The sequence below is a fragment of the Colobus angolensis genome, unplaced genomic scaffold, assembly GCF_000951035.1.
Source record: "Colobus angolensis palliatus isolate OR3802 unplaced genomic scaffold, Cang.pa_1.0 Scaffold48, whole genome shotgun sequence".
Classification (NCBI taxonomy): Eukaryota; Metazoa; Chordata; class Mammalia; order Primates; family Cercopithecidae; genus Colobus; species Colobus angolensis.
The window spans coordinates 3047553-3073766 of record NW_012118265.1 but is presented as its reverse complement, the minus strand read 5'-3'; the positions used below and the strand labels follow the sequence as shown (position 1 = coordinate 3073766).

At 43.2% G+C, this 26214-nt stretch overlaps 1 protein-coding gene across 3 annotated transcripts in view; it reads left to right on the top strand.

Annotated features, from left to right (window-relative positions):
- WWTR1 (WW domain containing transcription regulator 1) overlaps positions 1–26214 on the top strand; it is a 154424-nt gene that overhangs the window by 5221 nt on the left and 122989 nt on the right. The window contains exons 1-2 of one of the 3 annotated variants that reach the window (XM_011958938.1): positions 6483–6819; positions 7275–7708. In XM_011958938.1, coding sequence (XP_011814328.1) covers positions 7278–7708 — 431 coding nt within the window. In that variant the 5' untranslated portion in view covers positions 6483–6819; positions 7275–7277. Of the gene's footprint in view, positions 1–6482; positions 6820–7274; positions 7709–26214 lie in introns of those variants that run through there. The other 2 variants (XM_011958939.1, XM_011958940.1) reach the window with 2 other exon arrangements.

The window sequence follows — 26214 nt, the reverse complement described above, 5'->3', positions numbered from 1 at the left end:
AAAAAAAAAAAAATAGTGCCTTCCATGATCATCATCATCATCATCGTCATCAAAATTATCTTCCTTATCATCATGCCAGTGATGCATTTATTAAGAACAAAGTGAAGCATGGCAACGAAAGAGTAAATGCAGAAATGAGTGACAGCACCAATTATTTTTTATTTAGGTATTTGCATATTTACTACATGCTGGACACTGTGCTAGACACTTGGGATATGGTAAATTATGAAAACGCAAGTATCACGTTTGATTTGTCAAGGAACTAGTCAACTCTTATCCTCATGTTGAAATAAAGTTTAACCTTATTCTATAGTTTTTTGGACTCTCCATTATTCAAACCTTTATCTATTCAAGGTCCTTGTCTGTTTTGCTACTCTTCAGTTGCTAATGGTGACCCAACCCTGGCTCTGGGAATTTTCTCCATACTGGTTCAGCAAGTCAGGGCAGGTTCTGCCCCAAGGGCTTCTGGGACCACAGTCCTTTAACTTAGCCACCCCACCAAGTTTCTAACCGTACATCTTTGCTGGAATCAGTCATTCAGACCAAGTCAGCAATCCAGAGGTAGGGCTGAGAAAAGCAGCTGAGGCTTTCCTGAGACAAAAATGGCAGATGAATAGCAGGGGCAAAATCCACTGGGCTAGGCATGTACAGAACACTCCTGCATGGAAAACACTTTGTCAGGCATGGGAAAAACAAAAAGAAAGTGAAGTTCTCTTAGACTTGTACTCAAAGAGCTTGCAATCTGGTTAAAGAGTTGAGTCCAGAAGTAGTTGAAATTATAGTGAATGGTGAGAAATTATCTAACAAACTTCATAGTACACTAATGGGTGCTGAAAGAGGGATGGGCAAAATCATCTAAGGATCATTATGCTCTCAACAAGGAATTGTGGCCTTCTTAGGAGCAGTTTCATAAGGAAATTTTTTTTTTGAGATGGAGTCTCACTCTGTTGCCTAGGCTGGAGTGCAGTGGCATGATCTCAGCTCACTGCAACCTCCACCTGCTGGGTTCAAGCAATTCTCCTGCCTCAGCTTCCTGAGTAGCTGGGATTGCAGGTGTGCACCACCATGCATGGCTAATTTTTGTATTTTTAGTAGGGATGAGGTTTCACCATGTTGGCCAGGCTGGTCTCAAACTCCTGACCTCAGGTGATCTGCCTGCCTTGGCCTCCTAAAGTACTGGGATTACAGGTGTGAGCCACTGCACCTGGCCTCATAAAGAAATTTAAGCTGCTTCTAGCCCTGCAGCTATTTACAATCCAGCTGGGGAGGCAAGATATTCTGAGGTGAATGTTACAATACAATATAGGCTGTGCCTGGTGACTCACATCTGTAATCCCAGCACTTTGGGAGGCCGAGGTGGGTGTATTACCTGAGATCGGGAGTTCGAGATCAGCCTGGCCAACATGGTGAAACCCCATCTGTACTAAAAGTACAAAAATTAGCCAGGCGTGATGGCAGGCACCTGTAATCCCAGCTACTTGAAAGGCTGAGGCAGGAGAATCCCAGCCTCCGCCCAGGAGGCAGAGGTTGCAGTGAGCTGAGATTGCGCCATTGCACTCCAACCTGGGCGACAGAGTGAGACTCTGTCTCAAAAAACAGTATAAGGCAGTGTTTGGTTACATGTTTGATTACATGTGGAAAGAGTGAGAAAGACAAGAACAAGGAGAATTTAGGAAGAAAGGAGAGATTACTAAACGCCTGTCAATGGAGTTTGGAGGACAATTTTGAGCAGAATTCAAATAGCAGAGTTCAGATAAGTGTAGTAAAGAATTAGGCAAAATATGCTTGGGTCAGAGCCTGGCTGAACTGAGAGAAAGACACTTTATTATGGGGCCATCTAAGAAACAGGGTCAGAAAGCTATGAAGATGGCAGTGTGTTGGGAAACCTTTAGTGCTGGATTGATAGCTTTGACTTATATACTTATGAACAGTTGTTTAAAAAACTTCTGAGCTAGGTAATGACATCATAAAAGAAGGAGACCAGAAAATAGAGACTGGAGGCAGAGAAACCAGTTAGGAGACCACTTCAAGCATTTTGAGATAAGGTCCTGTCCTGAGAGTGGGAAGGGAAGTATGGATTTTTGGGGACACCAGAAGAAAGAACCAATAGCACTTGGCACTGATTGGATGTGAACAGAGAGGGAAGAGAAAGGGATGACTCAAGAGAAGCCTCAGTAGGAAGTGTGTTGAGGGGAGGATTTAGAAGTAGGCGATGGACTTTGTTGGAAAGTGTTTGCAAATGGAAAGATTTACATATCTATCAGTAGGAGTATGTTCTCAACTGATTATCTTATAAAAGCTGTGGAGTTTCTCTATGAGATAGTCAGACAAAAGGTATCACACGATTTAAAATGGCAATACCAGGGAGCAACTCCGCACACAGGATGCACTCTGGAGAATACGCTGTGGTCTAGAGTTACAAACCCTGGGCTGAATCTCAGGATTTTTTTTTTTTTTTACATAGTTTCATTGTATATATTTTGACAAAACACTTTCTAACTCATCGATCCAGTTTTCTTATCTTTAGGTCTCCATGAGAAAAAACAGCCATATTTGTTGAGTGCTTTAGTGTGTTAAGCAGGCTTTGTGTGAAGAACTTTATTTGTGGCCGGGTGTGATGGCTTAAGCCTATAATCCTAGCACTTTGGGAGGCCAAGGTGGGCAGATCACTTGAGGCTAGGAGTTCAAGATCAACCTGGCCAACATGATGAAATCCTGTCTCTACTAAAAAAATTAGCTGGGCATGGTGGTGCATGTCTGTAGTCCCAACTACTCAGGAGGCTGAGGCACAAGAATCACTTGAACCTGGGAGGTGAAGGGGGCAGTGAGCTGAGATTAAGCCATTGCACTCTAGCCTGGGCAGCAAAGTGAAACCCTGTCTAAAAAAAAAAGAGACTTTATTTGCATTTTTTTTTATTCTTAGAATGCACATTCTGCATTTAAAAAAAAAAAATTTCAATATTTTGTGGCTTAAAGCAACATCCATTTTATTTGTTCCCAATTCTGCAATCTGGACTAGTCTTGGCTCTGCAGCTCTGCTGGTCTTATTGGTGATCACTGATGTGGCTGCAGTCCGCTAGTGGGGTTGGCTGAGGCTGGGCTCAGCTCAGGTGCTGGGCAGCAGGACTTTTCCCTCTCTCCAAGTATCTCAGGGCCTTTCCTTCTCCATGTGGTTTATCCAGCAGGGTAACTGGACTTCCCAGTGGCTCAGGTCTCCTAAAAGTACAAACTGGAAGCTTCTATACCTTCCTAGGAGATGGGATGGGAAAGGCAGGGAAGTGGCACAACTTCACTGCTACATTTTCCTGGTTAAGGCAAATCACTGGCCCAGTCCAGATTAAGTGTAAGGGGCTACTTAAAGGTATTGATAACATGAGGCTGGGCCATTGAAAGGCTGCAATGTAGCAGAGAGACTACCACAATATTATTTCCAATTTGTAAATGAGCAAACTGTGACTTAGGAATGGTAAGCTACTGGCATAATGTAGCGGGTAGAGCCAGCTTCAAAGATTGTGTTCTAAATCACATATCAACAAATAAAACAAGTACATGTTTTCACCTAGAATCCCGTGGGGTGGGTACTGTTATTGTCCCTAATTTACAAAGGAGGAAACCCAGGAATAGAGAGCTTAAACGTCTTGTCTGAGGTGACTCAACTGTTTTGCTCCAGAAATTATACACTTATTCACTGTGCTGTCTCTTATGGGCAGTACCTGATACATACAAGACACCTGTAAATGTTATTTAATCTGAAGCTATTGTTGGAATGGCTGGGACAACAGCAAATCTTTTGAATTATTCACTATTACATCTTATATGCCATTTAAGAAGAACTGGGAGTTTTTCAGTTATCCTGTGTTAAGGGCAATTTCTGTTTCAGACATCTACTTCATCTGTTGCACTATTTCTTGAAGCTTGGAAAGAAACGAAGACTGCATCCAATCCTGATTCTCACTGCCCATTCAATTCCAACCCTGACTCTCACCTTTCTTCTGGGGTGAGGACCTTCCTGGAGTAGAGCTGACCTCAAGTTTTCATCCTTTAATCATCAAGTCAGCCTTGTGACTTCTGAATTACTATCATTAGGTTCCAGTCACTTCCTCTAGTTCGATAGCTTATTTCCTCCATTGTTGCAACTGTGATGGCTTCTGAGAGTAGCTTGCAGATATTCTACCTTCCAAGGAGTGACCTGTACTAGCTTCCCCTTTCCTTTTGCCAGTCCTATGGGCAGAGGACTTGCTTCACGGAAAACATCTGGTTTCAAAGGCTCCTGAAAGGAGCTGTCCTCTGCTTACATTTGAAGATGATACATGGCCAGCAGTGGTCTCTCACGCCTGTAATCCCAGCACTTAGGGAGGCCAAGGCAGGCAGATCACTGGAGATCAGGAGTTCGAGACCATCCTGTCCAACACGATGAAACCCCATCTCTACTAAAAGTACAAAAATTAGCCAGGTGTGATGGTGGGTGCCGGTAATCCCAGCTATTCGGGAGGCTGAGGCAGGAGAATTGCTTGAACCCGGGAGGCGGAGGTTGCAGTGAGCTGAGATCATGCCACTGTACTCCAGCTGGGGCAATAGAGTGAGAATCCATTTCAAAAAACAAAAAAAAGGATGATACATGTATGCTTGCCTTCGTCTAAGGCAGCCCTAATTTTTTCCAGTCTGTGAGGAGTCTGGAATTGGAGCACACCTCCAAGTACAGATAACAGGTGAGGTGGCTCACTTTGGTGGGTGTTGTTCTGTTTTGGATATGGATGTAGCCTTTCAGGAAGTGGCCCCAACATTCTCCTACCTTTTCCGAGGCAAAACTATCAGTGGCCTTGTCTTTTCCTTAAACTTTTCTCCTTCAAGGCAGCTCCAGATTTTAACTTTGACTTTATTTTACCCTATAAAAATATTAAGGCAGGCCGGGCGCAGTGGCTCATGCCTGTAATCCCAGCACTTAGGGGAGGCCGAGGCGGGTGGATCACCTGAGGTCAGAAGTTGAGACCAGCCTGGCCAACATGGTGAAATCCTGTCTTTACTTTTGAAAAATACAAAAATTAGCTGGGCGTGGTGGTGGCAGGCGCCTTAATCCCAGCTACTCGGGAGGTAGAAGCAGGAGAATCGTTTGAACCTGGAAGGCCGAGGTTGCAGTGAGCCGAGATGGAGCTATTGCACTAAAGCCTGGGGGACAAGAGCGAGACTTCTCTCAAAAAAAAAAAAAAAAAAAAAAGAAAAAGAAAAACAAAGAAAGAAAGAAAAAAGAAAAATTAAGGCACAATACGTGAACTTGAAGAACATCCAGTTCTGTTTCAACACTTACGTAATCAGCCCGGTACTGTGCGAAGTGCTTTACATTGTCTCATTTGATTTACTTAATAAACTCCTATTTGAATCAAATGGGGTGGGGTAGGGGTTTCCTGGAATTTGGCTTACCTCGCCATCTCCCTCCACCCTTTCCCTTCAGTGGAAAGGGAACCAGAGAGAAAAGAAATTGAGCTGCTCTGAAGGGCAAGGCCTCTTCCCACTTCCCGCAGCTGTTTCGCCAGGCTTGACCTTTCTCCCTTAGCTAGAGGCAGGGGGTCTCCACCCCTCGCCCAGATCTAGTCGGTGGGAAGGTGGGTGGCTTTTTTCGGGTCATTGGCGCACCCTCCCTACTCCCAGCCACCTGCTCGGGTTCCATCCCAGCTCCAGGCTCCCTGGAGGGCGGCAGGGACATTCCAATCCTCCCACAACCCTCACGGATGTTGCGGGGGAGGGGGGCGCAACTGCTCTGCTCTTCCAGCACCCAGCTTTGACCCGGTTTCTTTTCAATCCCTAGTGGCCAGAGTCACCCCCGTAGAGGAAATTAAGGATTGATGAATGGTTTGAAAGTTGTTTGTTTACAACCCACCCGTTGGCGAAGCCGCATCTCCAGTGACAGAGGCACTTTCTGGGCACCGTCTGTGCTCTAGCAGACAATTGAGACCCAGGCAGCCAAGATGCCTCCTCGCCAGACCAAATATGGTCACAAGAGCTAAGCAGCCTCTCGTGGAAAGGCTGGCCTTGTTGGAGTCTCCCCGCGCCGGGGCGCACCCGGGCCGGCCTTCGGGCAGAATCGCTGGTCAGCGCGGCGCTCCGGGTGCTGCCGGCCACGGCGCCTGGCTGCAGGGGAGGGCGCGGTGTCCAGGACCGGCCCTTCCTAGGCCTGAGCCCCTCATCCGCGTGCCCTCCGCCACCCCCGGCCTTGGTTTCGGTCCACAAGCCCTTGATGAAACAGGCTCAGGCCACTTTCCCTTTGATCCCGCCCCAAGTCCGTGGTAAACTCAAAGGAACGCAGATGCAGGGCTCCGCGGGAGAGGCCCGCGCGGCCGGGAGCACTGGGTGGGGGGCACCCGTCTCCTCTTACCCAGTAAAGTACCCATCACGCCCAGGGTTTTCTGGAGCCGGAGTGGGAGGAGGAGGAGGAGGAAGAGGAGGGGCGAGCGGGGGCCGGCCGGCTAGGGACTAGGAGGTCATACATAATTCAACAGCTCAACTTTCGGGCCCGCCTCTTTCCTGGGGGTGGGAGTTTGCTCCAAACTTTGTTTATGGGACAGTCCGGGAGCTGCTGCGGCCGCTCTGTCTGCTTCTCCTGCGCCTCTTTTTCGCCCAGCGCGAGCTCCTTAGGCCAGCTCGGGGGATGTGAGAGCCGAAGCCCCTAGACTGCCGGGCACCGAGTCGGGTCAGGATTTGTCAGCCAAGCCTCGGCTCCAGCTCCGCAATCTCGGGACTCACCCGAGCTACCCAGGCCCGACGGCAAGTTCGGGCGGGACGGCGGCCGCCTCGCTCTCAGGCTCAGCTTCGCTGCCCGCCCAGGTAGTGCCCGCTGGAGCTCGCGCGCTCACCCGGCACCACTCCAGGGCTCCAGGCTCCCCGGGCTTCCGGAGTCGAGACGTGGTGGAGTTGGCTCGGGCTGAACTTATTTCGGGGGGCTGCCTGTCCTGGAAAGCTGCGACCTTTCCTTTGCCATCCTGCGGTTCAGCACGCCTCGAGTGCAGTTACTCCCTCCACCCCTCGCCCTTCCTTCTCCTCCTCCCGGCAACTTCTTTGCTTCAAGAAAGTTGCATAATTCTCGAGGCCAGGAGGGACCCCTCCCCCATCCTGCTGGTCTTACCGCTGAGTGTCTGGGATCTCCAGGCGGGCAATTATCTGTCTCCTCGTTTCCTTTTCCCTCTATTCTTCCTCCCACCATCTCGCCCTCTCACCCTATAACCCTTTTACCCACTTCCTCCGACTTTAAATAAAAGGCTGATCTGACCTTCTTTTTGCAGAAGATGAATCCGGCCTCGGCGCCCCCTCCGCTCCCGCCGCCTGGGCAGCAAGTGATCCACGTCACGCAGGACCTAGACACAGACCTCGAAGCCCTCTTCAACTCTGTCATGAACCCGAAGCCTAGCTCGTGGCGGAAGAAGATCCTGCCGGAGTCTTTCTTCAAGGAGCCTGATTCGGGCTCGCACTCGCGCCAGTCCAGCACCGACTCGTCGGGCGGCCACCCGGGGCCTCGACTGGCTGGGGGTGCGCAGCATGTCCGCTCGCACTCGTCGCCCGCGTCCCTGCAGCTGGGCACCGGCGCGGGTGCTGCGGGTAGCCCCGCGCAGCAGCACGCGCACCTCCGCCAGCAGTCCTACGACGTGACCGACGAGCTGCCGCTGCCCCCGGGCTGGGAGATGACCTTCACGGCCACTGGCCAGAGATACTTCCTCAAGTAAGTCAGCTTGGAGCCGAAGACGGCACCAAGTCACAGTGCCCAACGCGCGCGTGTGTTCGTGTGTGTGTGTGTGTGTGTGTGTGACAGAGAGAGAGAGAAAGAAAGAAAGAAAGAAAGAAATGGTGTGTGTCCTTCCACGGTTATTTCACAGATACGGAGAGCTGGAAGCAGGGAGTGAGTCTCTGGGTGTTGGAATTGTAAGGGATCAGAAGCGGAGGAGAGTGTGGTGAAGTTCATCCACCATAAAACACACAGGTGACTCTGCTCTGAATCTGCAGGATTGAAGCCAACTCCTGGGCACAGACCCTTAGTCCCTTCCTTGGTTACTCTGAGTCAGATAGTCCAGAGCCAGGCCCTTTGGGATGTGAGATAAATGAGAGAAAAGCTGTGAAACTTGGGGAACAGAGGGACTTTTGGTGAAGTAGGTGGTCTGCAGTTTCTGTCTTCTTGGGAAAAGCAAGCTGGAAAAGTGAACAGTGGCTGGTAGGCCGTAGGGCTCCCAACTGGGTGACATAATGACCACACAGCACAGTGATGTAATTAGCAACTGTGTGGTGAAGTAGCTGTGGGCTGGACAAATCAATCGTGCGGAAATTGTGTCAGGAGTTTTATTACATTAAACTTGTTAACCTAAAATACCATCAAATCACAAGCCTGTTCTTCCTTTCACATTGTTCCAGCTTTTTGATGTCATGAATTTTACATTAGTTCAAATTATCAAATTACACCCCACAGGAAAATATATTCTCAAACACTAGAGGAGATTGTTTCAATTGTGGTACCCTAGATAACTACATTCCTCAGGAGAAACCAAGCTGGAACTTGAAATGTTCCATCGAGGTCATAGGGTCAGGCTATCAAAGATGGAAGTTGTGCCAGCCTGACCACTTGGTTCAGGATTGCCTGCACTGCCAGTGAGGGAAACTCCTCTCCTAAAAAACTGACTTAGATTCCATTTTAAAGCCTATATTTCTTTAGTAGAGTAGCCTTAGTTCAAAAGACTATGTGCAATTTTAAAACTTTAATCAAGCCTTTCTTTGGCACTAATATTTGATGCTTTGATTGCTATGAGAGAGCCCTAAGAATGAATACACAGTGATGGATGAAGTTTACTGTAGTGAGCCCTTTGACTCATACCAGTGACCAATTCTTATTCCTTCCCCATCTCAAGGCTGTTAGTATCTTGTTCAAGGAGTTCTTTTTGTGTTTCTGAGGTTGGTATAATGCTGAGTTTCTGAAACAGACTTGATGGTCGTTTATGCCACAGCTGGTCTTCTCTGGGTTATTGAGTGATAGTTTGTACATGTGCTCAGTCCTTTGACTTCTAAGTAGCGGGTGGAGTCAAGTATGTGATGTAATAACATGACTTTTTTTTTGCTTGTTTTTTTTTTTTTGAGACAAAGTCTCACTCTGTCACCCACGCTGTAGTGCAGTGGCACAATCTTGGCTCACTGCAACCTCCGCCTCCCGGGTTCAAGCAATTCCCCTGCCTCAGCCTCCCGAGTAGCTGGGATTATAGGCACCCGCCACTATGCCTGGCTAATTTTTGTATTTTTAGTAGAGTGGAGGTTTCACCATGTTAGCCAGGCTGGTCTCGAACTCCTGACCTCAAGTGATCCGCCTGCCTCGTCCTCCTAAAGTGCTGGCATTACAAGCTTGAGCCACCATGCCCAGCCCTACGTAATTTCTAAACTGTGTTTATGAATATATACACACTTATGTATGGTATATGATCAGCATTAACTGTGATTATTAAAAATATGAAATAAGAGCTAAACTTGCCTAATATCTGAGGAAAACTAGATGAAAAAGACCCTGAAACAAAAGCAAAACAAAAAAATTGCTTTTATACATTGTGTTTGGAGTGATTGGAGTAGCTCAGAACTGCCTGTGAACAAGGGCAAAAGTGAAATTAGCCTTGGATTTAGAGAAAGTTGCTGTGATCTCTCTGCCCATCCCCCCAGCCACAACCGCTCTCCAATCCAAAGCAGAATGCATCTTCATTTCACTCTGGGTAGTCAACGAAAGTGACAGCTGAAAAAAATGTGTAAGTAGTAGGCTGGCCTGATCTGGTGCTATCTCTGGAAGTTTTTTGGCCAAGTGACTAAGAGAGGTTAAGAATTTGTCAGTGACTATTTTCTTTCAGGATAAGCAATCTGCCAAGAGTTCTCTGAATTTCTTGTAGAGTTTGTTTAAAGTTGTAATAAGGTATATTACAAACATATAACATATATATAACAAAGTCATACACTTTGTTACACAGCCTCAAAAGGTAATATATTTCAGTGGATTAAGTAGAAGCTTGAAAAATGATGGTGACTCACTCAGAGTTAATTTTCATTAAGTCTGTTTATTACTTTACTTGCCATCTATGAAATAGGGCTGGGGCTAGCAGATAAACCTTTTTTTTAATTTTTATTTTATTTTATTTTTTATTTTGGCTGGGGTAGAGATGGGGTTTCACTATGTTGCCTAGGCTAGTTTCAAACTCCTAGACTCAAGTGATTCTCCTGCCTTGGCCTCCCAAAGTACTGGGATTACAGTCATGAGCTACCATGCCCAGCCAAAAGAAGAATCTTTTTCTTGACTTTGTTGGGAGTTGAGGGCTTTATAAGTTAGAAATCAAAGGATTTTAGAATGACAAGGGTCAATTTTGTTTTGTTTAGTTTTTGACTAGAAAGCTGAGGCCAGGGAAGGGTGATGATAGGAATTTGGGAAAGTCATATGGTTATTTAATGGTGGATCCTGGACTGGACCTCTAATCTGTTGCTGTCTACCTAGGGAACACTTTTCCTTTTTCCCCACCCCCACCTTTCCCCCATGTCACTTCCTTAGCTAAACAATGAACTTAATGGGAAATAGAGCCTGGACATCTAAGAAGCTTTAAAAAAGCCTTTTGTCATTTTCTCAGGTAAGATTGTTCCTAGGTATATGATGTAGTCACTTTCTGGAACCTCCTGAAGGCACCTTTCCTGAGCATTCACACCTTTCCTGTGGTGTTCAGATGTCCTGTGGTATTCACATATTCCTTTAGAGTAATAATGACCAGGGCACGGTGGTGCCTATCTGCAGCCCCTACCACTCCCACCCGATCTCTAAATAAAAAGTTCGTAAAAATTAGAGTAACAACGAAGCAGATTGAATGTTAAAACACTTAGCCACTGAAAACCACTGTGTTCATTCATTATTCCTGCTGTCCTCTAATTCTCATGAATCAGGCTGAGGTGTTGAGCAACCTGGCACACTGATTGAATACTGATCACATTAAATTTTTAAAAGGTCTCTGATTATAAATAGAATGCATGCTTTTACAGAAAATGGGGAATTATGAAGAAGAAAGTTATCTAGCTTCAGTAGAATTTCCCATCTTTACTCTTTTGCAAACATTCTTATAAAAATCTTTCATTTGAATAACGGGATTTTATAAGAAAAAAGATTTTATCCTCCTCTTAAATACAATTCCGACTATAACATTTGACTGTTACGTCTAATTTTTAGTGACAATTTTAGTGTCCTGCCTTTTCTGAAATGTGTGACAGAAAATTATTTTTGTCCAAGTGATCCATGCACTTGGTAACAAATCCAATATACAGGAGGACTTTTGTTGAAAAACAATGGTTTCCTTCACCTCCTCAAGGCTCACAGAGGGAACCTTTTAATTTTTTTTAAATTTTTTCAACTGTTTCCATATTTAATTCTTAGACTGTTACCTTCTTAAGCCTAAGTAATATGCTTTTACCACCATGTTTTGATTTATCAACATTTAGCACCTGATATGAAAGTGAGAATGGAGCTCTTTAAGCTAGTTTTCTTCTTTCTCTCCGGGTTTGATGTTTATTACGTTTTAAGTTTGTCTGTTAGGTCACCTTTTTTTAATAATCACTTTTTTTTTTTTTTTTAAGACAGGGTCTCTCTGTGTCATCCAGGCTAGAGTGCAGTGGGAATCATAACTCATTGCAGCCTCAAACTCCTGGGCTCAAGTGATCCTCCCACCTCAGCTTCCCGAGTAACTAGTACTATAGGTTTGCACCACCATGTTTGGCTAATTTATTTAACTTTTTTGTAGAGACAGGGTTTCCTCTGCTGCCCAGGCTGGTCTCAAACTCCTGGCCTCAAGCAATCCTCCCACTTCGGCTTCCTAAAGCCCTAGGATTACAGGTGCGAGCCACCACACCTGGCTTTTGTCAACTTTTGATAGTATTTCTTGACTCCTTATGGTGTATGTCAGTAATGTTTGGACTGCTACCAGTTCTACCGTTCACTTTTTGACAATGTTGCTTTCACGTTGCCAAAGCCCTGAACCCATAACCTGTATTTGTGCTTTACCCCAAAGTTGACCATCTTATTCATATATGATTCTTAAAGTTGAAAATCCGTAGGCAACATTTACATGACTACAATTCTGTGAAATGATTCATTGCCTCGTGTGTTAGGATTGGATTTTAAACTTGCACTGTGGGTCTGGTGTTAGGATTCCTGGGCCATTCAAAGGACGAGGTATCTAGCCCTAAAGTCAAATGGGTTTTTTTTGGTTTCTCACTCTTCATCAGTTGTTTAAAATTGTCTTACCCGGTAGTTTTTTCATATTTGGACCATGACTTTCTTAAATTTTTTCCCTATTATTTCTGATTGCCTTTTAATGTGTTCATGCATTATTTGCCATTATTATGATCTCAGAAGTTTTCTAGGCTCTCAATCTTGTCTAACCTAGCAAGTCTTCTTTGTTTAAGCTGTATGCCAAGATTACTTTCTTGTTCTGTGCCGTTCTGAACTGATTATTCACTAGGCCCACTACAGAACTGTCATCCTGGGACTTCTTTCCATAGCTGGAAGTGCGGTTTCCTTTTCCCATGTCTTCCTGTCTGTTTGGTTTATCCCTCATTTTGCTGCAGTACATGCTTGAGTAGCTTCTTAATAAATGGTTTGTAGGAGGTAAGTTTTTCAAGTCCTTTTCTATCTGAACATATTTACTTAAAAATTGTTCTGACTCTGGCTTGTTTTTTCTGTTTATCTTTGAATGACAGTATTATGTAGCTGTTTTCATAAGGGCCTTTTGTCATTCGAAAAATACTGTTTGCTACCTCAGTTGTCTGTAACGTGAAGAGAGTGATACCTGTTGCCTGGTAGTTTGAAAGATGAGCATATTTAAAGCATCTGGCACACAGGAGATGTTCAGTACAAGTTAGTTCTTGCTTCCCCTTCTCTCTCTCCCAACATGCATAGCTTATTTACCCAGCCAAAATCAGAAGCAGAAACCTTGGCAATAGGGGTCAGGTGATTTTTGACTCTGGATTACAGCTGTAGCTTTGAGGGACAACCTGGATCTGGAGTTGAAAGTCAGTTTTAAGTTTAAAATAAGGACTTAGAGTCAACTTTCCTGGTTAAGAGAAACCTAAATAAGAATGTTCACTGTAAGTGCCCTTTTGCTTCAGCATCTTGGGCAGAGGATACTCAACTCCATCTGATAAGTGTCTAGTTTTTGTTGTTTGGAATCTAGATTGTCACTACAAATTGAGCTGTTTTTGTGTGTGGGATAGGGGAGGAAGAGGAAATGGAAAAGGGGGAGAGATGAGCAGAAAAGGTAATTGACATTTGTTGATTACCTGCTGAATGCCAGACTAGGCAGAGAGTGAGTGTCAGTGCATCCCAGAGAGATAGCAACAGAATTGCATGCGTATGGAACTTTTTCATAACCCTAGATGCTTTTACACATATTATTTCTTTTAACCCTCACAGTGATCCTATGAACAGGTATATATTATTACCTCATTTTACTGTTGAGTAAACTGAGGCTCAGTGAGGTTAAGTAAATGTCCTGGGGTCACATAATAGGTGAGTGGCAGAGATGGGATTAGAACTCTGTGATTCCAAAACCTGTGTTCCTGTCCTTATGCTGTGCTGTCTCATGCCAGTTGTGTGGCCCATAATTAGATCTTGTAATTATGTATCCTTGATGATCACATAACTGTGGTGGTGGAGTGGTGGATGGATTTTTAGAGTTTGCTTCTGAACTGAGTCTGGGTTATCCTATTTGAAACTGTCATTGATGGTGAGATAGGGATGATGGAAGAAAACCCAAATATACCAGAAATGGGTAGTACACCTCCAATGCCTATTTATATTTTATTTCTCATCAAAATTTCCACTAAGGTGACTCACACCAGTAATCTCATCACTTTGGGGTGCCGAGGTGGGAGGATTGCTTGAGGCCAAGAGTTTGAGACAAGCCTGGGCAATGTAGCGAGACTCTGTCTCTACAGAAATATATATATATTTTTCAGATGGAGTCTCTCTGTGTCGCCCAGGCTGGAGTGCAGTGGTGCGATCTCAGCTCACTGCCACCTCCACCTCCCTGGTTAAAGCAATTTCCCTGCCTCAGCCTCCCGAGTAGCTGGGATTACAGACACATGCCACCATCCCCAGCTAATTTTTTTTTTTTTTTTTTTTTTTTTTTTTGAGACGGAGTCTCGCTCTGTCGCCCAGGCTGGAGTGCAGTGGTGCGATCTCAGCTCACTGCCACCTCCACCTCCCTGGTTAACTCATTCTCCTGCCTCAGCCTCACGAGTAGCTGGGATTATAGGCACCTGCCACCACGCCCTGCTAATTTTTATATTTTTAGTAGAGATGGGGTTTCACCATGTTGGCCAGGCTGGTCTCTAACTCCTGACCTCAGGTGATCCACCTGCCTTGGCATCCCAAAGTGCTGGGATTACAGGTGTGAGCCACCGCACCCAGCGGTCATATGGATTTCTTTCAGCATATTCTTTACTTGCATGCTCTCTTTCCTGGACTTCTAGCTTTTATTTAATGTTCTATCTAGGCATAGCAGAAAATAAATAAGAAAGGAAAAGATGACGTTCACTTGCTCAGTGCTCTTAGGAGAGGAAGTGAAATGAAGAAACATTTATAAAGTGCTGAGCGCACTGCCTGGCACAAACACCACCTTTGCAAGTTCATTCCTGTTATTGTTCGGGTTTTAGGTGGTGAAGGGGGCGACAATCTTCCAGGGCCTTGCCTTTGTGCCATCTAAAAGATCTTTAGCCAGTTCAGCTAATTTACAACTAAAGGTCATTGAACTCAGCTGAGCGCGGTAGCTCACGCCTGTAATCCCAGAACTTTGGGAGGCTGAGGCAGGCAGATCACCTGAGGTCGGGAGTTTGAGACCAGCCTGACCAACATGGAGAAACCTCGTCTCTACTAAAAATACAAAATTAGCCGGGCATGGTGGCGCATGCCTGTAATTCCAGCTACTCAGGAGGCTGAGGCAGGAGAGTCGCTTGAACCCGGGAGGCGGAGGTTGCAGTGAGCTGAGATCATGCCATTGCACTCCATTCCATACTGGGCAACAAGAGCAAAACTCTGTCTCAAATAAATAAATAAATAAATAAATAAAATCATTGAACTCCTGTGTGTGTTAGCATCGTGAGTATGTCTTAAAAGAAGAAATGTGTGGCTGGCTTTATCACTGCAGGCAGCTGACAGAATCTGGAGAGAGAAGGGGAACACAGACAAAACAGGCCAAAGAGCTGGTTTCGACCTGTGTGTGGTCCTAGAGCCTCCATCAGCTGCCTTCCATCTTGGTTTGCCGGAAGCCTTTGTAAGGTGTGTCCTCAGTCAGTCAGTCATTTATAGTATGACTACAGGTCTGAAATTTGCAGCTGTACAGAATGTCTGTCAGTTTCTCCCATTGACTATGCTCCTTCTGGCCTCAGGAACTTGGCACAAGCTGTTTCCTGTACCTGGAACACTATTTCCCTGCTTTTTGCCTGCTTAACTCCTCCGTTACCTTCAGATACCAGTTTTAGATGCCACATCCTGGAGGAAATTTTCCCTGACTTGCAGCCCCCACTCTGGTTTAGATGCTCCTGCTCCTCCTCCCATAGGCCCTTCTGTTTTCCCAGTCATTGCTCCACTCCCGTATTACTGTTTCCCGCCCCCCCCCCTTTTTTTTTTTACTGCACTGTAACCTTCATCCGGGCAAGAACGATGTTTGTCTTGCTTGGCATTGTATAATTTGAGCACAGTGCCTGCCACATAGTAGGTGTTCAAAAGGAATCAGGAATCGTGTATTACTTATTTTTAGCCATTTTCATTGTAAACTTGCACGCTGGAATTCGTAGGAGTCTTCCATGCTTGGAAGTGGCATTCCATTGTATCTGTGCCCCTTTGACTGCAAGATTAATGTCAGAGCTCCAGATACTAAATGCAGTGGAGAGGGAGATGGATAAAGGCTGGGTGTTCAGAGAAGTCTCATAAAGGTGCTTAGACATAAATGGAACTTTCAAAAAATGGGAAAGATATAGGTAGGTGTGCAGACAAGCCTTCCGGGACAAAAGGGATGGGAAGAGAGGTATAGAGGCAGAAATGCTGAGGGTGTGTTTCTGAGACTAAGAGATTGTACTGACTTGTATTAAAAGATAGGTGTTAGTTGGTAGATGATTATGCATCCCATTAAGGTTCTGGAGCCTCAGCTAGGATGGACTCATTGACCTTTTGCTAGTAAATGTCGACTTTCTCATCCCTTAGTTTTGAGACACACGAGTCCTAGCTTTTTGTGACTGTAGCATAAGACTCTACCATTGTCACCTATGTGATGATCTTCCTGGTTGTTTAGAGAACTAAGCATTTTATACTGACTTAAATGAGTCTGGAAACGATGGTCTTTCTATCTATCCTTTCATAGCTCCATCTATATTCAATTTAGTAAGTACAGTTCCAAAATTGTGGGTGGTCTTTACTTCCCAAGTAAGTGAGATACCAGGCTACCCTTGACTTGGGACCGCCCCTGCTGGATCTATGATTTCTGCTTGTAAATGAATAGCTTTTGAGTCTGCTTGTTCCCAGAATACTCTCTTGTGGTTTTTGGTACTTTCTCAGTTCCTCTGAGGCTGATCAGCTAGACACAGACAAAACTGAGATTCTGGAACCGTAGTAATCCCATCAGGGCCCACCTAGGCCCAGTTCCCTGAGGATGCCCTGCCTAAGCAGCCAGTAGCCTCCCTCTCAGGAACACATTTTCTAAACTCGAAAGTTCATGTTTTCAGGTAACTTCGTTAAATTAAAAAAGAAAAAACAAATTTTTAAAGAGGTAATAAATACATTTAAGTCCCAAAAAGCTAAAATAAGTACAAAGGCATTTACTGGGAAGAGTCTTTCACTCTCCCCCGGTCCTCTTGTCCCCCTCCCCAGAGCACTAGTTTTTTGTTTTTCCGGAGAAACTGTGTGAGTACAAGCATGCGAGTATCAATGTAGACATCCACCTAGACCATGTCAACACAATACAATGGTAGTGTACTGTACACACTCTTCTGTACCTTCTTTTTTTTCACTTAATATAATGTATCTTGGAGTTCATTTCTCTTTTGTACATAAACATCTGTTTTCTTTAAGGACCACATAGTATTCCATTGTTTAGGAATTTAAATATACATCATGTCTCCTATTGATGAACATTTAAATTGTTTCTTTCTCTTTTGAATTAAAAATTTTATGTGTTCAAACACTGCTGCAGGGAGAAAAATGGAAAAGAAATTCTTCTGATCTTCTCTGAATCCCCCATATAGAAAGTACCACTGTTAACACTTTATTCAGAAATATTCTTTGCACAAAGAACAGCTGTCTGGTTCCCATCTAATTTATTAGCTAGCTAGTCTGTTATCTAATTTATCTGTCATCCACTGTTCTGTCAATCAATCTGCTCATCCTTCTTATACAAGGCTGATGCATGGTCTACCAAATTCAGTAACCAGTTAGAGTGGATGCCCAACCAATAAGAACTGATGGCATACTGCTGGAAAGTAACTCATTATATAGCTTAGTGCTACTCAAAGTATGGTCCATGGACTGATGCCAATGTACAATTGTAACTGGCCTATGAAGAGCTAGACACAGAATTTGAGAGTATTTAGAAATTTTATGGCAAAATGGCATTGCTGTGACATCCAAGTAGGTGACCAATGGAATTACCTTGTGGAACAGGGTAGTTTGGGTGTGTCGATCTTGTGTGGTGAGTCACATGTGGTATGAGCTATGTATAAGCCATCCACAATAGGACTACATACTGGTCTTGACAGATTGGAAATAAAACCCTGGTCCTTCACCATAGATAGTTTGAGAAGCAGTAATCTGTTTATCTCTCTCAGTGACCTATCTAATATGTCTGTCATCCATCTCTTTATCTATTCATCTATGTATCTATTTACCTATCATTTTATTTTTCCGTCTATCCTTCTAGCTATATATATATATATATATTTTTTTTTTTTTTTTTTTGAGACGGAGTCTTGCTCTGTCGCCCGGGCTGGAGTACAGTGGCTGGACCTTAGCTCACTGCAAGCTCCGCCTCCCGGGTTTACGCCATTCTCCTGCCTCAGCCTCTCGAGTAGCTGGGACTACAGGCGCCCGCCACCTCGCCCGGCTAGTTTTTTGTATTTTTTAGTAGAGACGGGGTTTCACCATGTTAGCCAGGATGGTCTCGATCTCCTGACCTCGTGATCCGCCCGTCTTGGCCTCCCAAAGTGCTGGGATTACAGGCTTGAGCCACCGCGCCTGGCCCCTTCTAGCTATATTTTATGCATCAACCAATTATTCATACCTTTCATTAACTTAATAATAATTCTAAGAGGTTGAATCTCAAAATGGAAATCTGTGGCACAAAGGTTGTATATAATCTGTTTTCTAGTACATAATATATTTCATGTCTTTGTGACTTCTATGCTAGCTCATTATTTTAAAATTTTGCTGTGGCACATCTCAATTCTGAACACTGTACAAAAATCCAATTTCTCTTCTTTTTTGTGACTAGTGTGCTGGTAAGCATTACCGGCGACAGACTCAGGAATCAAAACATGGTGACTGGAGAAAAATACACATGCTGGGTTGTTTATTTAAAAAGAAATTCATTTGTGATGGCTTTTCTGCAGATTTTTCAATACTGAATATTTTTCTCCTAGTTTGCACTTGCAAAGCATTTCTTAGCCTAGGTTTTCAAAGGGGCACATAGGCACCTATCACAGTTGAGGCTGCAACTTTGATAACCCATCAGAAAGGAGAAAACCCAAGCAAATGGTAAATGTGACTGTAATGAACAAACATAACTTTTACTGACTCCATTTATTTTGGGGTTTGTTTTTAAAAAGCTGCCTTTTGTTATAAAAATAATATATACTCTTACCAAAAAGTCCAAACAGAGCTGAAGGATATAAAGTGAAAAGTAGGGGCCTGGCGGTGGTTTATGCCTGTAATCTCAGCATTTTAAGAGGCCATGGTGAGTGGATCACTTGAGGTCAGGAGTTTAAGAGCAGCCTGGCCAACATGGTGAAACCCCGTATCTACTGTAATCCCAGCTACCTGGGAGGCTGAGGCACAGGAATTGCTTGAACCTGGGACGTGGAAGTTGGAGTGAGCTGAGATCAGGCCACTGCATTCCAGCCTGGGCGACAGAGCAAGACTCTGTCTCAAAAAAATAAATAAAAACAGAAGTGAACAGTAAAAGTACTGCCCACCTCCCAGCACCGCACCCCCTCCCCCACCAACCCCAACACACACACTAGGTTTACTCCTCGGAAGTAACTACTGTTCACAATTACTGTGTTATCTTCCAAAGATTTACTATGCATATATGTATATATGACTTGACTGATAAAAACAGCATTACTTTGTTTTTGCATTGTGGGAAGTATCTGTTACTGGTTAAGCCTCACATAACCTCAGGGCTGGGTAGAGTACAGACATGGATTAAATTCTGGAGAACTGGATGCAATGCCTGATGGGATGTCTCAGGGTGAAAAGCCTTATCTGGGTAACCATGATCTAGAGACTGGGATTTGGCTTTGTGGTTCAAGAAAGTGACGTCTCTACTGGCCCAAAACTGATCAGGTTTTTGAGGACTGTCTGATGTGAGCCATACTGGGGAGAAACAGGGATAGAAATTTTCATTGTAGTTCCAGAAGTATAAGTAGTGACTGGAATATTCTGCCACTCTGGAATGAAGGTACTCATAAGAGTGATTTAATTGCTGAAAAGTTGCTTTAGTGGTACTGGAAAAGAGAAGAAGTGAAATCATTTTAATCATTGAAGGGATATTAGGAGGTACCTTTGACAGGATTTGGTGATGGATTGGATAAAGGCAGCGAGTAAAGCAGGAGGAAAGGAAGATTTGCAGATTGCTGGCTGTCTAATGTCAGGGCTGGTGGTGCCTCTAATTGTAGCAAGCAGTACTGGGAGGTTTGGAAGAGGTGGAGAAATTATTTAACATGTTGAGTTTGAAGTGACTTTAAGATGCCCAAGGGAGGTAAATGGGGCATAGGGGAATGTGTATAATTATTCAAATCCTGGCGTGGTTGAGATTTCTTAGAGAGGTTACAGATAGAGTGAGAAGAAAAGAGAAGTCCTGATGGACCCTGTAAAGAGATGGAGAGAGAACAGAAAGAGAGGTAGGAGGAAATCCAGAGTGGTGCATGGAAGCCAGGGAAGAAAGTCTTTCAAGAAGGAAGAACGGTTAGCTCTGTGGCGTGTTTCTCAGAGGTCAAGGAAGATAAGGACTGAAAAATGTTCAGTGAATGACTTTTCCACGAGGACACTTTCCCAGGATAGGTTGGAACAGGGCCTGAGGTACTAATTCTTATGATAATACAGATAATTTAGTTTTGAGAGAGAGAAAAATGTGGAAAATAAAGATCTCTATTAGATAAGGTGTGAATACACTCCCACACAGTCCCACGAGCTCCCATATAACCTGTGATGTCTCGATGTCTCTCACTGTATTGCTGTATACCACACGTTAGCTTATTTAAGCACCCTATGAAAACGGGGTCTGAAATCAGTGTTTTATAACTAACTGAGATAAGTTATCAGGCTAGGGTGAAAACATGACTCGAATTGATATGATCATCACTTGCTGTGAGGAAAATTACAGTCTCCAATCCTAGCTTGGTAAAATTGTTGTCACAATTTGTAGTGCACAGGACTGTTATTGCTGGCACACGTCATAACTAAATTACAGCCATAAAAATAGCAGATTATGTTTGGAGAGTATCAATTAAAAATTTGTAGTTCCAAATATTATGTAACTGTAGTTTCAGGTAAATGTTTATCTTTCCTATCTTTGTTTCTCTATTCACCGGAACTGATTTTGATACCTGGCAAAGGGGACTCAGATTAATGCAAGTAACTTCCTCAGGCCAGTTTGCCCTTTCACAATATAAAGTAAATAAAACGTGTTTAATTTTATCAAACTGGTTTGAGTTTGGCTGCATTTTGTAGTTAAAGCTTGTATTGTAGTTAAGAGGCTATTCTGTATTTTGCTAATTTGGGAGCACTTGGTGGCCTTGTTACAGATTTGGGATTTGTAAAGACATGTGAATTTAGTAGGACGGATTAAGAGTCATAAAAGAAGCCGTAAACTTGAGTGCTGCTCATAAAATTACTTAGATTTTCTGCATGTGCATTCTCTAGTGCCACCATCCCCACTTTGTGGGTCTTTGTTTTAGGTACTATGTGAAATACAACCCTATGCATATGGAACTTTTGGCAAATAAGGATTTCTCTTACAAAATTATATCATCCAACTTATATTTGGGTATTTATGCATTTTAACATAAAATCCAACCATAAAGCTACATTGTAGAAAAACTTGAAGGAAGGAAGGCAGGAAGGGAGAAAGGATCAGCTACCTAAAAGTTAAGCTGTAACCAAGGGTGTATTTAAAACATATCTTTTTTACCTAGACTTTTAAAAAAGTTTAGCTATCTTATCTATCATCTAAGAAAAGTTAAACTTGAGTTATTGATCTTGCATGTCTGCATCCAAAGTATGAAGATGACAGGGACTGTGCTTTGGGCTTTGGAAAGCTGTGTTCTCAAGCAAAGGTCCAAGAGCTATAATCCGTATGGTACACAGTGGAGCCATTGTTCTTTGTATTTGTCTGTTGTTAACTTTTGAATAACTATGAAGTAGTTGGTGATTATTAACAGTAGGAGCAGAGTGTAGGGTCATTAGGGACAATTTGCAGTGTCAACATTAAAGAAATGATTTTAAAGGTTAGATCCCAGTTGTTGAGGCTTTGCCTGAAACTTTGGCAGGTGAGTAGAGCGAGGGATGGACCAGCATAGCCTTTTTTAATTATTAGCCGTAGTGAAGTGAGTCAAGTTTTGCCACAGTGCTTTTTGTTTAACCTAATAATTGGCCAGCCCTAGTTAATTGTCGAAAACCATTAAAGGAGTCAAATTTCCCAGTTGCACATGCATTGGAATGTCCAGCTTACCTCATGTGTGTGAATAAAGGGCCAGTGTGTGGCTAGTTAAAGTGCATTGTCCTTTAAGCAAAGCGTCAGTAACGAATTAAGTTTTAAGAGTTCTCAAAAGGCCCTTCTGAGGGCTGGTAAACATCTTGGTGGCTGGTGCATATCGTATGGAGTCTAGGTTTGAGAGCTGCTGAAAACAAGTGTTATAAACTTCCAAATGAGTGTGGAGGTATAAACTGATGCCATGGAGTTGCTTTAGCTGAAGCAAAAGATCATATTTACTGACACTTATTACAAATGGGTTTTTAAAACAATGTCTGTTTTGTACAGTGACAGTAAAGTCTGCCAAGAATAAAACAAAAAGTTATATTGTGGAACAAGATAAAAGGACCCTGCATAATAAATAATATCAAATGCCATTAAAATATGAGGTTTCATTTCCAAAATATAAATATGAGCTCCTAAATGAATGTTTAAATAATTTGATTTTTCTTTGATTTACCAGTGACTTGATACATAAAATAATTATGGCTCTGAATATGTCCAGATCTAGACCATCACAATAAAGAATACATCTGTATAGTAAATACAAAATAAAGCAACGACAAATGACATCATGTTTTAGTGATAGCTTAAGAATTGTTTTTTTATTATGATAGACCAAAAGTAGTTTATTGGCTACAAATAATATATTTATTATCTGCTAGTTTCTAAGAGTAGCATGATATCTCTGATCCAAACTATATTGATTCTGGCCAGGCTTAGTGGCTCACGCCTGTAATACCAGAACTCTGGGAGGCTGAGGCGAGTGGATTACTTGAGGCCAGGAGTTTGAGACCAGCCTGGCCAACATGGTGAAACCCTGTCTCTACTAAAAAAACAGAAATTAGCTGGGCGTGGTGGCACACGCTTCTTATCCCAGCTACTCAGGAGGCTGAGGCAGGAGAATCACTTAAACCAGGGAGGCAGAGGTTGTAGTGAGCCAAGATCATGGCACTGCACTCCAGCCTGGGGGACAGAGCGAAACTGTTTAAAAAAAAAAAAACAAAAACAAAACCAATCTATCTAACCTTTATAGACAAAAGCATTGTTTATGAAAACCATCAGAGATGTAAGCCATAGCATAAGCCATAGAAAATTTCAATAAGTTCTTTAAGATGCAACTGTCTGGATCTGATAGTTCAAATTGTTTTGCTCTTGATCTGGATGGGTTTTGAACAGGGGAGATTGCATGAAATTAAATGTTGATTTTAAAATTGTTGACGCTGGTAGAGAGGCATATATCTGAATACAGTGGGGAAGACCAGAAATGTTGCTTAGAGAGATTTTGTAAGAAAAGTAGGCACAATTCTTGTGAAAAGTGGGCCATGTGAATAAGGGCGGTCCAAGAATCCCTGTTAGTGCCCCTGTGTAGTTGTATGACTTTTGTACTGTTTCAAAGGTGAACTTTTGGGGAGGTGATTTCTTGAGAAGTGGGGGAGATTATGGGATAAGTTGTGAAAGTTTCCAGAAATATGAGTTTATAAGAGACCTTGAGATGTCTGTAGCTGTCCATTAGTGTGAAGGAAGACCAGACATGTTGTCCAAACTGACTATAGGAAGATAGAAGAGGTAACTTTAGGTTGTCGTGGCTCACACTTACAATCCCAGAACTTTGGGAGGCCGAGGCAGGAGAATGGCTTGAGGCCAGGAGTTTGAGACCAGCCTGGGCAACAGAGCAAGACCCCATCTCCATTACAAAGTTTTAAAAACTAACAGAATGTGATGATGCACACTACTATAGTCCCAGCTACTTGGGAGGCTGAGGTAAGGAGGATCGCTTCAGCCTAGGATTTCAGGGCTGCAGTGAACTATGATTGCACTGCTGTACTCTGGCCTGGGCAACAGAAAGAGAACCTGTATCTTTTTTTTTTTCCAAAATAATTTTTGTCTTAGTCTACTCTGAATAACAAAGAAGAATGATTTATTCATTTAAAGGCATCTTAAGAGCTGTCTTTGTAGACCACTCCTAGATCTTTTTGGAATGGGCTGACTTGAAAGCACAGAGAATGTAACCATGTGTCTTTAAGTGGCATTGTTTAGTGGTTCTTCACGGCAGCCCAAAGAGATAGTATCTGGCATCAGATTTGCTGGATGTGCAGAGATGCCAAGATCTCTCGTTTGAGCTAGCCTCTGCAGTGTTTTTGCTCTCAAACCTGGTGGTAGAGTGACGGCTTTGATTTGCTTCCTGCCTGAAGCCTGCTTTGGATGAATTTAAAAACCTGTTTGTTTCCCCATTAGCCAGCTGAGCCTTACCCATAATTCCTGAACTTTGATTATGGGGGTTATTACAGGACAAGAGCTTCTTTGTAAAAGAGCATGTTTAATACTCTGGGGTCTAGCGTGACTAGCGGATATAAACTGTATGGAAGCAATTAAATGCGAAGGAAATGTCATGTGGGCTGAATTTAAACATAACTTGTGGCATTGATTTTTTTTTTTTTTAACTTACACTAAGAAGGATGGAGAGAAAAAAAAGAAAGAGAATGGAAATGGGCCAAGAGAGTCAGAGAAGCACACGCAGAGACAAGAGAAAAGGAGTCATTTTTAACATTTGGTTAAAAGTCCAAAGCCCAGAGCTAGCATTATGTGAATTATACTAGTATTATGCCATTGCCCTTTACATGAACTCTTTAAAAGCACAAATGTCAGGAAAATATACCGTACTTGGGGCTTGTATCCCTTTCTAGTTGCTCACCTTTATTTAAGGCATATGTGTACATACAACAGTGATTTTTTTTGGAATATGTTAATAAGCCTGAAGGAAGCTCCATCAATGATTAAAGTGCTTCTTTCTCTAGTTTTCTCTCCTTTCATGCTTATGGCCACTGCATCCCTCTTTTCTTTTCTTTCTTTTTTTGACAAAGTTTTGCTCTTGTTGCCCAGGCTGGAGTGCAATGGTGCAATCTTGTCTCCCTGTAACCTCTGCTTCCTGGGTTCAAGTCATTCTCCTGCCTCAGCCTCCCAAGTAGCTGTGATTACAGGCGTACAGCACCACACCTGGCTAATTTTTTGTATTTAGTAGAGATGGGGTTTCACCATATTGGTCAGGCTGGTCTCGAACTCCTGACCTCAGGCGATCCACCCGCCTCGGCCTCCCAAAGTGCTGGGATTATAGGCGTCAGCCACCGTGCCTGGTTGCCACTGCATATTTCATACAGAGTAGCTCATCTTTGGACTTTTGATTAGGTGTAGTGTATCATTTCTCACTTGCCTAGAACGTCCTACATCTCTATGCTTGGTCCGTTAAGATTTAGCCAACCCTATCTCCTCTTTAATGCCTTATTGCACCAACCAACTAGAAGGGATCTCCTCCTACTCCAGATCCCCATAGTAATTTGATCTGTCACGGTAATTTGCCACTTAATCTTTTCTACTGTCCATCAAAGTGTCGTGTAAGGTTTGTTTGTAAATGAATGGGTTTATTTCATTTCTCCAACTTGCCAATTCTTAGAATATGGAATTGGTGTTGTATTGTCCTTCATGCCTAGCACATATTGGCAGTAGGGAATATTTGTTGAGATTAATGTTAATACTGAATATGCTGTTGAAATAATCAAAATGTGACTGGGTGGTCAGAGGCAGAAATTGATGCTTTTAGATTAGACGTAATAGTATAGCAAGTTTGATGTGAAATTGAGTTTAGAAATAATAGACAACCTTTGATTATTTGCTGTGATAGAGAGTACTTGTCCTTTATTTTTATTTTGTATGGTATGAACTCATAGTGACAAGAACCACATCTTACCTGCCTTGCATAATATTTCTCTGTCTTGCTCTGTTGCCCAGGCTGGAGTGCAGTGGCATGGTCTCAGCTCACTGCAACCTCTGACCCCCGGGTTCAAGCAATTCTGCCTCAGCCTGCTGAGTAACTGGTATTACAGGCATGCGCCACCACACACAGCTGATTTTTTGTGCATAATACTTCTCTAATGCCTGGCCCAAAGCATGGCATGCATAGTAGGGATTCATTTAACTTTTGCTGAAAGAAATAAATATGATTTTTTTTCTTTTAAATTTCTCCATTATTTAGATTTTCTGGTGACACTTTCCTATGCAATAAGCCAATACATATTTATGGAGCACATGCTGTGTTCCACATACTGGTACTGTGCTTAACATAAAGGATACATATAATGTGTATTTCACTTTAGAATATATTCTGTTCTTTGTATTTAATTCTTTTTTTTTTTTTTTGAGACGGAGTCTTGCTCTGTCGCCC